The following is a 13,045-nucleotide window of genomic DNA, read 5'->3' on the forward strand; positions in this document are numbered from 1 at the left end:
ATTCCCACGGTAGTTAAACTCTCCTATAGAAACACTCCTAAGAGGAGTAGCTGTGGTAAAGCAAAAGTTGTTTCTGGAAGTCAACAAATTCATCGGGACGTTAACTTAACCTCCAAATTTCTCCCATATCAGTCAAACTGAGCGTTACTGACCCATCTCACAACTTTAAGAACTGACGGCTTGGAGCACCTCAGACACGACTGAGGGGAATGTTCAACTCTAGCAGATCAGGACTGTTTTACTGTAAAAGTGAGAGCGGTTGTGTATTGAGCATTACCTAATAATCTGATCTATAGAATATTAAAGTGCCACTCACATTTATTAAAGTGAAATGTGATCAGTCTAAGGAAAGCAAAGATCTTTACATTTTTGCAGTCTCATTCTGAACTCTGGGCAGCGAGCATCTCTGGAGATCAATGAGTCTTTTAACAGGAAGAAACTTTCAACTGAAACAGGATCAATATACCCAGACTTCACCGAGTCCATCATTTTACCTCTACTAAACAATCCCAACCCCAATCATTACCAGGGTCTTTACTTTTAAAAGTTCATACAAAGTTGGAGGGGCAGGGAAAGTCTTTCACTGACCTGTGTGACCTCTGAGTCTGACATTTTGTACATTTACAAATCTATCTCAGTGGTGTGAACTTCCTGACCTGTGGGTCAGTCAGAGGAATCAGTGTAAGATGCTTTTATGTTTATTTGCTTTCCTACTCCCAACCTGACATGGTCTTATGTCAGTTTATTTTCCATAGATTTCTCATTCTGTCTGCTAACAGTCTTCTTTCTCATTTGACCCTAAACATCCTGAGATGGCCATACGTTCAAGTGTCGTCTTGAAGAGCCTCCGCTCAGAACACAAAGAGCGGAGGCTCACCAGCACATCTGAAGTGCTGGTGTATTGTGTGCATTAGTAAGTGAGCTAACACTAGCCGGCAGACTCCTCTTCCCCTGTGGCCTATTAGTCAGTGGAGCATTAGTGTAATTACACACTCTTCAGTTCCCAGTGCTGCTAGGCCGCTCCAGCGTTTCATTACCATAAATATATGGCCGGGAATAGGATTTACATACATAAACATTTTACATGCCATCGGATTCTTGATTGAGTTTGTTCTTTGAATTGTGTTTAAATAATTTGCAGGACAATACAGCCTGTCCAGCAGCCCATCGAGGCTCTGCTAATGGGATTCACAATTGGAAAGAAATTGCCAGTAAATACATGGTTATGATTACTTTGCATTTTCCTTCTGAATTTATATTTGTTCTACTGAATTTTATAGATTTGTAATAAACAGTGAATTGTCGCAGGCTAATTGTGTTTTTCCTAATATTATCTAAGAGAACTTTAGCATATGTGTTAATTAATTTTATGTCTTCTTACAAATGGTGTCTGTTACTGGAATAGTATAAAACATTTAGCGTAAACAGTCTTTCAGAATCTGAAGATTGACTATCAGGGTCACTCTGCTTTTGTTTCCTTTCATGCTTCTTTCTTTTTTTCTTACTGGAATCAACAAATAAATCTTAAAACTGCAGTATGTAACTTTTACAAAAAACATGTTTGTAGATAAAAGTTTGGTGGTCACAGCATATGCAACCTCTGGTAAGCTTCATATCGTAGCGTCCTTAATGTTTGAGCTGGCACATTCCATACATCACGAGACAAATGTTAGTGACTGGATAAAACCAGATCCAGTCATTTAAAACTTCAGAATCCACATCTCAACAACCAATGGTTTCTCCATAGCCAAGTGTACAGACCTTCTGGATGACACAAGGTTTTACCAGGTTTTACATAAGCTTTTCCAAATCCAGAATGTTTCATGTCAAAAGAGTTTCAAAGCTCAAAGGAATAAAACATCAAATTTGCTGGAATACGTTCAGCCTTCCTGTTATCTGCTGAAATATACTCCTGGTCAGTTTAAAGATTTGTCAGTACAAATTGTCTTCATGTGGTAGACATCTTATTTTCTCTACCTGTCAGGATCAGTCAAGTTGAAGATTAACTCTCGTAAAGTTTTATAATTTGCTGAGACTTTTGTGTTGGTTTCTTTGTACAGTATATTCTCTTACATGAGGAGGCAGAAGTGTTGATCTGGCTTTAAATCACAGCGGCACAGTGTACTTCTGTTCCTCCATGTCTCTCTTTTGCATATGATGTTTTCCTGTCATCCAGGCTGTATGCTCACTGGGAGAAACAAGAACAACAATGTTCTAGGTTGGTTTGATGCGTTCCTGACAGAAACCTTCTGAAGAGTGAGGCATTGAAGGAAAAGTACCACAGTAGTGAATTCATTGATATAATGAATGTATGTATAAAAATGAGTATGAATAATATGATGTACTATTTTAACCAAAATATGACCATTGTCAGTTTTTGAACTCTGAGTAGAAACAAGGGTCAGCCAAGTTTCTCCGGCAGAGTGACCGAGGGCAGCCCAGATTTCTGGGGCAGAGCTGACCAGGCACGCCACATTCAAACACACATCTGTCCAGAATGACCACAAATCGAACCAAGAGCAGAGAGGGAAAAACAATGTCCATCCATTGTATTTACTGCTTATCCTTACAGGTCACTGGGGGCCGATTCCTATCTCCAGCAGTCATTGGCTGAATGGCGAGGTGCATAAGGAGGCTTGCTTTAAAGAAAATACTGTATGAGGGAGAACTCTGAGGCCCAGCTAACTGAAGTGATGTAATGACAAGCTCACATTTAGCAGTAAGATCCCAACATTTGGGGCATGTAGATTTTGATGGCCATAATGAGCACAAGACTGAAGCAGGAAACAAAGATGTTCATGACAGTAAGGCTCTTCTACACTGACATATATGGACATCTGTCCATACATTGCTTTGCCTGTGTTAGGTCAGATCTGTGAGATGGTGCTACCAAAATAGAAGAAATACTCAACACTTGTAAAGTCAGTATCTGCACTCTGAATCTGAATGTACTGATTTCAGTGTCCCAGTGTCAGTGTTCCATTTTGCCAGCATTTACTTGGTCAGTAGGCATTACAATGTAAAGGACTGAATGAAGCCATAGTGCAGGAGTTATATCTGTAAAGTATGGCTGTATGACTGTCAGGAGGGAACATTTAGAGGCTAGCAATTCATCAAAGCCAGCACAATGAATGTCTGTTTATCTACACCAGTGATTACTCTCTGCCACATGTACGAAATTATGATAGGAAACTCATAAAACCAAGTCAATGAGTAGCATTTTTCACTTTGGATGTTTCTGCCTTTGGGGAGCTCTCTGCTCTGTAGGAAATGCAGAAGGAGGTCTTTGTTCTCCCAATTAGCTCCTGGGAAGAACATGTTCAGTCTGCTCAGTGCAGAGAGCTGTTGGAAAATACACAATCCTGTTTAATTTGCAGATCTAATTAAATAAATCTCAGGGTCGTTTATTTTGGTGACAGAGCAGAATAGAGTTAAGCCAAGTTCAGCTATTACTGACATCCTATCAAGGTTCCATGACAGATTACGTATTTGAGTAAATTTTAGGCTTCCTTTATATTCTGAGATGATTTTCCACTGGGTTCAGATCCTTTTAATTAGTCATTTAACTCAGAATTATTTTTAACCTATGCCTCTGTTGAATTTTAGTGATATTCATTATGTTCTATAGGTGTAATCTGTAGGGTATAGGGTTAGGGTTAGGGTTAGTAGTCCATGTGGTAGTCCATGTGAATTATAAGAATAAATCAGGCTGACATGGATGGATGGATGGATGGATGGATGAAGTCATTTTTTTCTCTTTTCCTAGTTGATTTAAAGTAGCAGCATACTTGTTTTGGTTTGTGGTACTGTGGTTGGAAGACTAAATGTTGTTATAATTCATAATGGGGCACTTTGGATGGGAAGATGGGCGAACTGATGCTTTTCTGTTTTCTGTCAGTTTTCTCAAATAATTGTTCTACTTTTATTCCCTCCAACCTGATGCTGTTCTTGCTGAATATAGATCATCCTTTTGCCAATTTTTAAAATTTTTCTCTTTTTTCCACAGGAAGGGAGGAGCTGGAAATATCACCCTATGATGACTCCATGATTGACTCTCGCATGGCCTCTTTAATGTCCGGTAAGATGCTCACTTTCTGTATATGAAGTGAAATACTTAAAGCTTAACTAAAAGCAGTCATCAGAAACAAGTCAACACAGCTTCACTTATTACAGCTGGAAACTAGAGATCAGCGTCTTCACAGGTTCTGACTAAAACATCAATCCTCCAGCTGCAGCTGATCCAGAACGCTGCTGCTGGTGTTCTGACTAAAACCAGGAAGACAGAGAACATCACCCAGTTCTACAGTCCTTCACTGAGAGAACAGACGTTAAAATACTGTTGTTAGATTATTAATCACTGAACAGCTTAGCACCATAATACATTACAGATCTGCTGATGTTGTATCAACCTTCTGGACCTCTCAGGTCTTCTGGTTCTGGTTCTGCTCTGCATCCAGAACCAGAACCAAACATGGAGAAGCAGCATTCAGCTTCTATGCACCACAAATCTGGAACAAACTACCAGAAAACTGAAAAACAGCCAAAACACCGAGTTCCTTTAAATCTAGACTGAAAACCCAGCTGGTTAGAGCTGCTTTTGATTCATAATAAATGAAACATTCATCAACATATTTGATGTGTATTTATGATTTAGATGATGACACTGATAAAAATGTAATGTTTGTTTCTGCTTTTCTCAATTGTTGATTGCATGGTGTCTTTTATGACTTTGTATTTTTATGATGTAAAGCACTTTGCACTGCATTGTCGCTGAACTGTGCTTCACAAATAAACTTTATTGATTGATTGCTTAGCAGTTATCAGGTAACATCTGAATGCAATTGGTTGCAGTCAGAGAAAAGATGTCTGAATTCTTTTGCACACCGCACTTTTAAGGTTTTTATTTGTAAAAAAGCTTTTGAATCATGATATAGAGAATACAACTGAAAACCTAAGAAGTTTGTTCCTGCACCTTCAGAAAGAGAGAAAAAAGAAAAACAAACAAAACTGAGAAACCATAGCAATAGACAGCATATGCATATATATTAATAACAACTGCAACATTACTGTAAAGGTACATATGTACATCTGGTCCAAGTTAACACAAAATGTATTTAGTGGCAACCACAGCCCAACATAATGTGTATCTGGAAACAGCTAAATCTAAACATTAATGAAGTTTATACAGCATAATTCAATTAAGTTTGAATATATTGAGATTCATTTGGTAAATATGTAGCAAAAAGGCAAGAATGGTTTCAGTTTGGTGTGTTTTTACATCCAAAGCAAACAGGCTACAATGGAGAAGCAGGATATATGATACAGAATATCATTTCATGTTTTTTTTTAAATCATATTTAGCTGCTTGCTGTTGTCATATTCTCTCCATGTTCACCCCTCTAGGTTCATCCTTCATGCAGCTGGATGGTGAGAACCAGTGCCTGAAAGCAGCACAGGACTGCGGCCTGTATGAGAAGTGCGGTGCTCTTCGATCAGAATACGTGTTGGCCTGCACAAAGCCAATGCCCAACACCAGCCGATGCAACCAGTACAAGTGCCACCGGGCCCTCAGGCGCTTCCTGGAGCGGGTGCCAGAGGAATACAGCCTGGGCGTCCTGTTCTGCCCCTGCACCAACACCCTGTGTGGAGAGAGGAGGAGGAAAACCATCGTACCCTCCTGCTCCTACCAGGATGCAGAGAGTCTGCAGCCTAACTGCCTCCACCAGCAGAGCTTCTGTCGCCGAGACGACCTCTGCAGGTTAGACCTTCGGCTAACTAAATGGTAGTTTATAGCATTGCAAATTACAGCGAACATACTTTTAAGGGTTTGTCTAAGGGTGTCGACAATTATTACATTTTTCTAGTTGCTGGTAAAGAGGGCAGACATTTTTTTTCATTTGTCATTTTTTAAGAATATGAGCTCAACACAATGTTTCCTTCAGAGGTGATGGCGATATTATAGATGTCACAGATGTTTTCCCTTTTATTCACTCTGGACAAACTTTAAGTGTAATAGCTGACATCAGCTTTCAAAACAGCATCTGCCCCTGCACTGCTGCTGCCTCCTCCTCCTGACATGAGAAACGGTTCTGTAAACAACACAGAAATGAAAGGAGACACATTAATTTGGACATAAATAGGAATCTGTCAACTCTGTGGAGAAAAATGTTACTGAACTAAAAACACTTTTCTGTCTAACCCAAATTCAGACACACCTAAAATCATTCACTTAAATTTTCTGCCCACTTTTTCCATTTGATGTGGAGCTGTTTGTGTTTTTGCCAGGTCCAGGCTCGCTGATTTCCTCAGTAACTGCCAACCATCTCATCTGACAGCCAGCGGATGTTTGAAAGACTCAACAGGCCTCTGCCTCCGAGCCTATGCTGGGCTTATAGGTACCGACACAGAGAACACACATCACATGTGCATGTTGTTTCTTGGCCTCAGTATAAGAATCAGGCAGTAATTAATCTGGAGCTCCACAGTCAACATGACGTAGGTGGATTTTCAAGCCGAAAAACCTGAGAGAAAACCGGACACTAACTTTTTTAAAAGTCCAGGTTCAGTCTTTTAAAATTCTTCTCTTCTCTGACTCTCACCCAGTGACAATCAGGCCCCCTACATGTATGAGATTAGTATTGGAAAAAATCAAAACAAAACATGCTTCACTAATATAACCTGCTTATGGCAGCACACCACATAAATATCAGTGGAAACAAAATGATATTGATACATTTCAGTCTGTATTTAACATTTCCCATGCTCTCAAAGTAAAGTGGAGGAACTGCTAGGCTAACGCTGTGGCTGCTCCCACCCCACTGAGCATGGCTGCCTCTGCTAATGCAGTGATAACATAAAGGCTGGTTGTCATTTTATCTCACAGGTTAAACTGAGAAAGAAAACTGACATATTCACTATCGATATGTTTAGAGAAACGTCCTGACAGGTGCTGGCTAGCCGCTCCCCTTCCGCCATATTGGAAGTGTTGACATTATTTCCACATTATATGTTGCAGCTTTATTCCAAATTGTATTAAGTTAATTTTGTGAGTTTAATTTTCTTTTCAAATTATTAACACTCAAATTTATGGAAGGGTTGCTTGATTAGAATTGTTTTTCCTAATGATGTTTTATGTGATTATTTGCTTGCTAATCAGCCTCAGTCCAGGAGTATTTTACCCAGCAGGATGTTTCTCTTGATGAAAGCATCACTATGAATGAAGCAGTTGTGATGCGTACCGTTGTTGTGAAACATCTGTTGGGACGCAGAAATGCATGTTGAGCTGTTAGCTTGTTTATTTCAACATTAACTTTCAAATATGCCAAGATTATTATTTTTTGTATTGTTACAAAACAAGTTGTGAATTGAATAAATGTGATCTAATGCGGTAAAGTAGAGCCCGCTTCTCACTTTTGGCAATAATGGGCTTCATTATTAGGGAATGTTTTGATTTAGAAGCAGTAAAACTTCGTCTCATGGGAATGCTGACTTGGAAAACTCAAGATTAAAGTTTGATGCCAAAAAAACAGGAAAGCTTAATTGACCCAGAATAACTGCTACATTCTTGTTGCAATGCCAAATGAATTTGTGCAAAAATAGCGAGAAGAAAACAGCAGAGCAGAGAGTTGATGGGTGTGAGATAGATGGCCAGGGCAGCACAGTAAAGAGAGGCCAGATAGAGTGTGAAGAGAGATGACAGCTGACAAATGCATGTGGATGGCCGAGTGTTGAGTGGCTTTCTGCCAGCTCTGTTGGTGATGGACGAGTTCTGGATCGGACTCAGAGCTTTCAGACGGACATAACTCTTCACACCCTGTCAGACACTCAGAATCCCCGTTCTCTGATTTTAAACAATCAAGATTACAGTGTGTGTATTGAATCCAGCGTGTTCAGAGAAACATCCAGGGTATCCGCAGACACGTTTCCTGATGCTGAGCTGATATTCTGACCTGCAGGAACCATCATGACTCCCAACTACATCAGCAACAACTCTGCTGACGTGTCGCTGTGGTGCAACTGTGAGGGCAGTGGCAACCAGTGGCAGGAATGTCTGCGACTGCAGCGGCTTTTCACCCACAACAGCTGCCTACGTGAGTTTGCTCTGTGTGCTGATTGGTGTTCTCTGTTCGTCCCAGATTCACGTTATCTGTCCCGTCAAAGGTTCATGTTCCTATCAGGTCTCACGTTTGGGTGATACCACATCGTAATGCCACTGTGGTATTTTACAGTTAAATTGCTGATCTCACGCCAAATTTTTCCGCAGTCCAGCCAATGAGTAACAGTTTGAACATGTTACATCTACTACTGAAGGAACCTTCAGTAGTAGATATTGAAGGTATTATTCCATAATTTTGAGAGAATTCCCTGAGTTGAGTGTTTTTAAAATTCTGCTAAAGAAAGATCCTTCAAATAAATTTATTGTTGATCATTTTTAAAACATGAAAGAAAAGAATATTGCCTCAATAGCATTTATTTTAAAAATGCCTAATAGTACATTTAATCCTCCACCAGAAATATTACTACAAAAAAGTATTGGCCTCCTTTAAAGATTTATTCTAGAATTCTACCTAATTTCTGTTTATTTATTTATTTACTCATTCATTCATTCATCCATTCATTCTGAATTCGAGGATTGTGCCGCTCAGGGTGGCCGCACGTTGGTCTAGAGCAGGGGTGGGCAATCCTGGTCCTCGAGGGCCGGTGTCCTGCTACTCTTAGATGTCTCCCTTGAAACACTCTTGGATCCAACAGCTGACTCACCTCCTAAGTGCAGTCCAGTTCTCCAGAGTCCTGCTAATGACCTCATTATTTGACTCAGGTGTGTTGAAGTAGAGATACATCTAAAAGTTGCAGGAGACCGGCCCTCGAGGCTTGGAGTTGCCCACCCCTGGTCTAGAGTGTTTCTCAATTCCAGTCCTCGCCTCCCTGCCCTGCATGTTTTAGGTGTTTCCCTTCTGCCACACACCTGGATTGAATCTTTGGGTGATCAACAGGTTTCTGCAGCACTTGATGGTCATGCAGTCATTTGAATCAGCTGCTCTGGTATAGAGGCACATCTAAAACATGCAGAGCAGGGGGGCCTGAGGACTGGAATTGAGAAGCACTCTAGCTGTACTTTCATTGAGATATTTTTATTTTTTAAACTTTCATTCCTGTCTTTCTGGGTGAAAAATTGATTTATTTTGACAACTGTTCTTTCTTGTTTTGGATAGTTTGTAGCTGGACTGATTTTTATATTTTTCATACTTTCCTATTTAGTTATGATACAACAGAGTGCATTGTAACAAAACAGCTTGGCAGCTGGGTGGTTTACAACAGGGAGCAGCTGATTAAGGTTGGAAAAGCCAAAATAGCTTCTCTGCATCCAGAAATCTTAGAGGAGTTGGAAAGGAGGCATGGTGGAGAGCAGAGAGGAGGAAGTTCAAACCACCACTACCATCCATTATAATGGGAAAAGTGGGAATTGTTAGCTAACAGGAGAGATGAACTTATTTTTCATGTCTGTCATGGGTTAATTGCAAAGTTATCTCCAGTTGTCTGGACAACATCTGCTTTCACTACTGGTTCACTTCTGTTCCCAACCCAGACCAGGCTAGTAGGATTCTGTGCACAAAAACTTTTAAGCTAGCTTGTCGAGAGCCAGTTTGAGAAACACAAAGCTGCTGCCAAGAGCCACGGACAGAGCCCAGAAATGTTGTTCCCCTGGCATGGCTTCACTAGATGTCTTTTATAAGCTTTTCTTCATGCAGCTATTGAACTATAAACCATATTAATCACTTAATAAACAGACAAACCTGAATGTGTCTAATTCTGTGACGCATATGCTATGCTTGATTGTAATACATCACGATACCCCAATCATTCCCTCTGCTTTTCTTTTTTTTTTGGTTGTTTTGCTTTAAATTTCATTCATAGAGCCATTAAATAGTCACAAATTTGACTTGTTAAGACCCAGACTGATGAGGCAAAAGAGAACCTTTTCTGAAAGATGGGAGTCCTGTTACATCCTGGGTCAACTAACATTAACTTTAAAAACATCATGGTGGTAGCAGTTTTTCAACTTGTCACAATTTATGGAGCTATAAATTCAGCTTTCTAGCAGGAAGTCTAGGAGAGTGTAGACTTTGTGACTTAACATTTGAAAAATAACCTTTTTCCTTAATAACTGAAATCACCATTTGAAATTTGAAATCTGTTCGGCTTGTTTCTGCTGAAACATAGCCTAAAAAGAGAAGAAAATCATTTCACATGGTTAAACGCTTCTCAGTCTCCCATGACGCTCTGCGTGGTGTTGCAGGCGTGTTTGAAAATAGTTCACTATAAAACCATGTTTCCTTCAAAGCAGTGATTTGGCTAATCGGAGCTAAGAAAACATGATTTATTTGTCTTGCCTAAGAGAACCAAAGAAAGAGCTCAAAGAGAGCAAATGAAAAAATGACTCTGACACAGTGGCAGTTGAATGCGACTGGGTGGCTGCCTCCTGCAGCCGTCCTCACAGCGTGAGCAGCACTCTGCTGCTTTATGGCAGTGGCATGCTCCAGTCTTAGCATCTGAAAGGTTCTCACCGCCACGAGGAGCCTGTTGGCTCTGAGAGGGGAGCGGGAACATGAAGTCCTCCAGCTGTCAGTCAATCACAGCGGCTGTCAGGTGGGTTTATCGATACACGCTGAGCTGTTTGTCCGAACACTAAAGCCCAGATCAATGCGTCAGGACACATCCCATAAAACTGATTTATCAAGCTGACGATGGCTCCGACAATAAACCTGCCAGATAGATATGTTGGTTCACACCCACTCAGATGCTGCATCACAGGCTGGAAAAGCGAACACACACACACACACACCCACACACACCCACCAACGTTAGCCCCAACGCAGCAAACACCCAGTATTCCCTTCTCTGCCCATCAGAGCTAACGTTTAACCAGGATGTTTGCTCTGATTTCATTCCAACCCTGAATCTGAAGATCTGGGATCGGTGATCTTTGTTCCCACTAAGCTGCCAGGCTCCGAAGGCTGGGGGCTTTCTTTTCCCACATCTGCTCAGAGGTGATGTGGTGATGTGTGTGTGAACAGGGAACGCCATCAGCTGGATGGGAAGCCCAGGATCGCTGCCCTCTGACCCCAGTCAGCCCCCCGCTCCCAGACCGTCTCCACTGGTCCAGAAGGACGAGCTGCTGAACAGTAACCGCCTGCCTGAGCTCAACAATGATGTGAGTATATCATCGTGTTCACATTTCAAATGAGTTATGTTGGTGGGATTATAGAGTCTAGAATCCAGCATACATGGACTATAAATCCTATATAGTGGAGCTCTGGTATTTGCGGGGATTAGTGACCACAGCCACCTGAGAATGTATTTGATTTTTATTTAACCTTTATTCTACCAGGATCACCCCACTGAGACTGAAAGTCTCTTTTACAAGAGAATCCTGGCCAAGACTGGCAGCGGCACACAGAGGTTACAACAAAAACAGAAGATAATAACACCGTCATAAATTCATTAATTAAAAGATTCTTCAGTTCAAATGTTTGCAGACAGAAGAATCCATTCCATACCATTCAATCTACAATCCGATGCATATTAGAGTTACAGTAGTTCCGTATATGAAAGTGACACAAATCTGATTATTTTTTTGTGGGGGGGAAGAGAAAATAAATTTGGGCAAAAAAAAAGAAAAAAAATGGAGTTGAGTTGCTGTGTGAACATAACTCCACCACTGGTCAACACATGTGGATCAAATGATCTGGATCAGCATACAGCGAAGTTCTACACACTGCCACTCATGACCTGACGTGTGTTAAAGCAGGAACCTATCAAAAGGTTCTAGTGAATTGACTCCTCTACCAAACTCTTCTGTAAAGCCTGGCTCTCAGCGTACCATCAAAAAAATCATAAATAATTATCGTTTGTTGCGCATGATGTTTGTGATGTTCAGGGAGCATGTCTGAGTTACTCTCATGGCAAAATCAGGACAGACAAGCTATGAATAGTGATGGCTTTATTTATGAAACAAATAGAAATCTTTCCTCCTATAAACTACAGCAGCAGTTCAACCTGCCAAACACAGTCTGCTGCTGGACGGAACGGGAGACTTGTGATTAACTTTACACAGGATCCCAGGATGCCATTCATTTCTTTCCCACTGTTTATTTCGTGTTAGCCGAGAAACAATCATTGTGAGAGTGTCTTTGTCTTTGTCTTTAAAGCCAATCAGATTCCACCAGTCTCTGTCTGACGGCTGAGTTCTGGCCCTGTGGTGTTTTCACTCCAGCCCTGTTTGCTCTCCGTCTGCCAGCCTGTTAATGTGCAAACTGTGGCGTGGGCACAGACACATGCTGAAGTGCGGCAGGAACACCTACGGTCTGAGAGCCCTGGCTCCTGGCTGCCCTTGTCCAGCTCGGATTGTCCAACCCGGTCCAATCCAATCACTGGCCTGGCTCCTGCTGCCTTGGCTGGACCACAATCTCCCGTGGCTCCCGACTCTCCGGCTCCCGGCGTGCCGCGCTGCCAGAGATAATCTGGGCCGGCAGACAGGAGGGAATTCCAACTTTGCTCCAATCGCTCGCTCTCTCATCCCGTCCCTGTCTGTCTGTGTCTCTTTCCCAGTGAGCAGATTAGATGAGGTGTTTGTTGGAAGGACTGCTCCATTAGTATGAATTTATTCATACCCATATGTCACCTGTCTGTTTTTCTTTCTCCCCCTGAAATCCTCTTCCTCTTCCTTCCTTCGTTCCTCCCTCAATTCCTTTATCCTCATTTCAGTCCCTGCATTTGTTTGCCGTTGTCTTTCATTTTGTTTTTGTTTTCAAATTCCTAAAGCCTCCAGTGGGTATAGCTGCTCCTCATCTCCTCATCAGTCTGTCACTCAGATGCTCATTTGGTCTCTTTGAAAAGCTTTCAGTCCTTTCTATGAATGGATTTTTTTTGTCTCAGGAATTTAAAGTTTATGCTTCAAATTAGGAGAGTTGAAACTTTTTTGTGCTGTAAATGCTGCATTTTCACAGTGGATATAGATAAATGTGAGAAGGTAGGGGAACACCTG

At 41.3% G+C, this 13,045-nt stretch overlaps 1 protein-coding gene across 3 annotated transcripts in view; it reads left to right on the forward strand.

The window, feature by feature from the left end:
* The window catches only part of gfra3 (GDNF family receptor alpha 3), a 56,231-nt gene that overhangs the window by 28,402 nt on the left and 14,784 nt on the right, over positions 1-13,045 (forward strand). For all 3 annotated transcript variants that reach the window (XM_028032158.1, XM_028032160.1, XM_028032159.1), the window contains 5 exons: positions 4,007-4,078; positions 5,404-5,758; positions 6,286-6,395; positions 7,956-8,090; positions 11,076-11,212. In XM_028032158.1, coding sequence (XP_027887959.1) covers positions 4,007-4,078; positions 5,404-5,758; positions 6,286-6,395; positions 7,956-8,090; positions 11,076-11,212 — 809 coding nt within the window. The remainder of the gene's footprint in view (positions 1-4,006; positions 4,079-5,403; positions 5,759-6,285; positions 6,396-7,955; positions 8,091-11,075; positions 11,213-13,045) is intronic.

The sequence above is a fragment of the Xiphophorus couchianus genome, chromosome 11, assembly GCF_001444195.1.
Source record: "Xiphophorus couchianus chromosome 11, X_couchianus-1.0, whole genome shotgun sequence".
Lineage (NCBI taxonomy): Eukaryota > Metazoa > Chordata > Actinopteri > Cyprinodontiformes > Poeciliidae > Xiphophorus > Xiphophorus couchianus.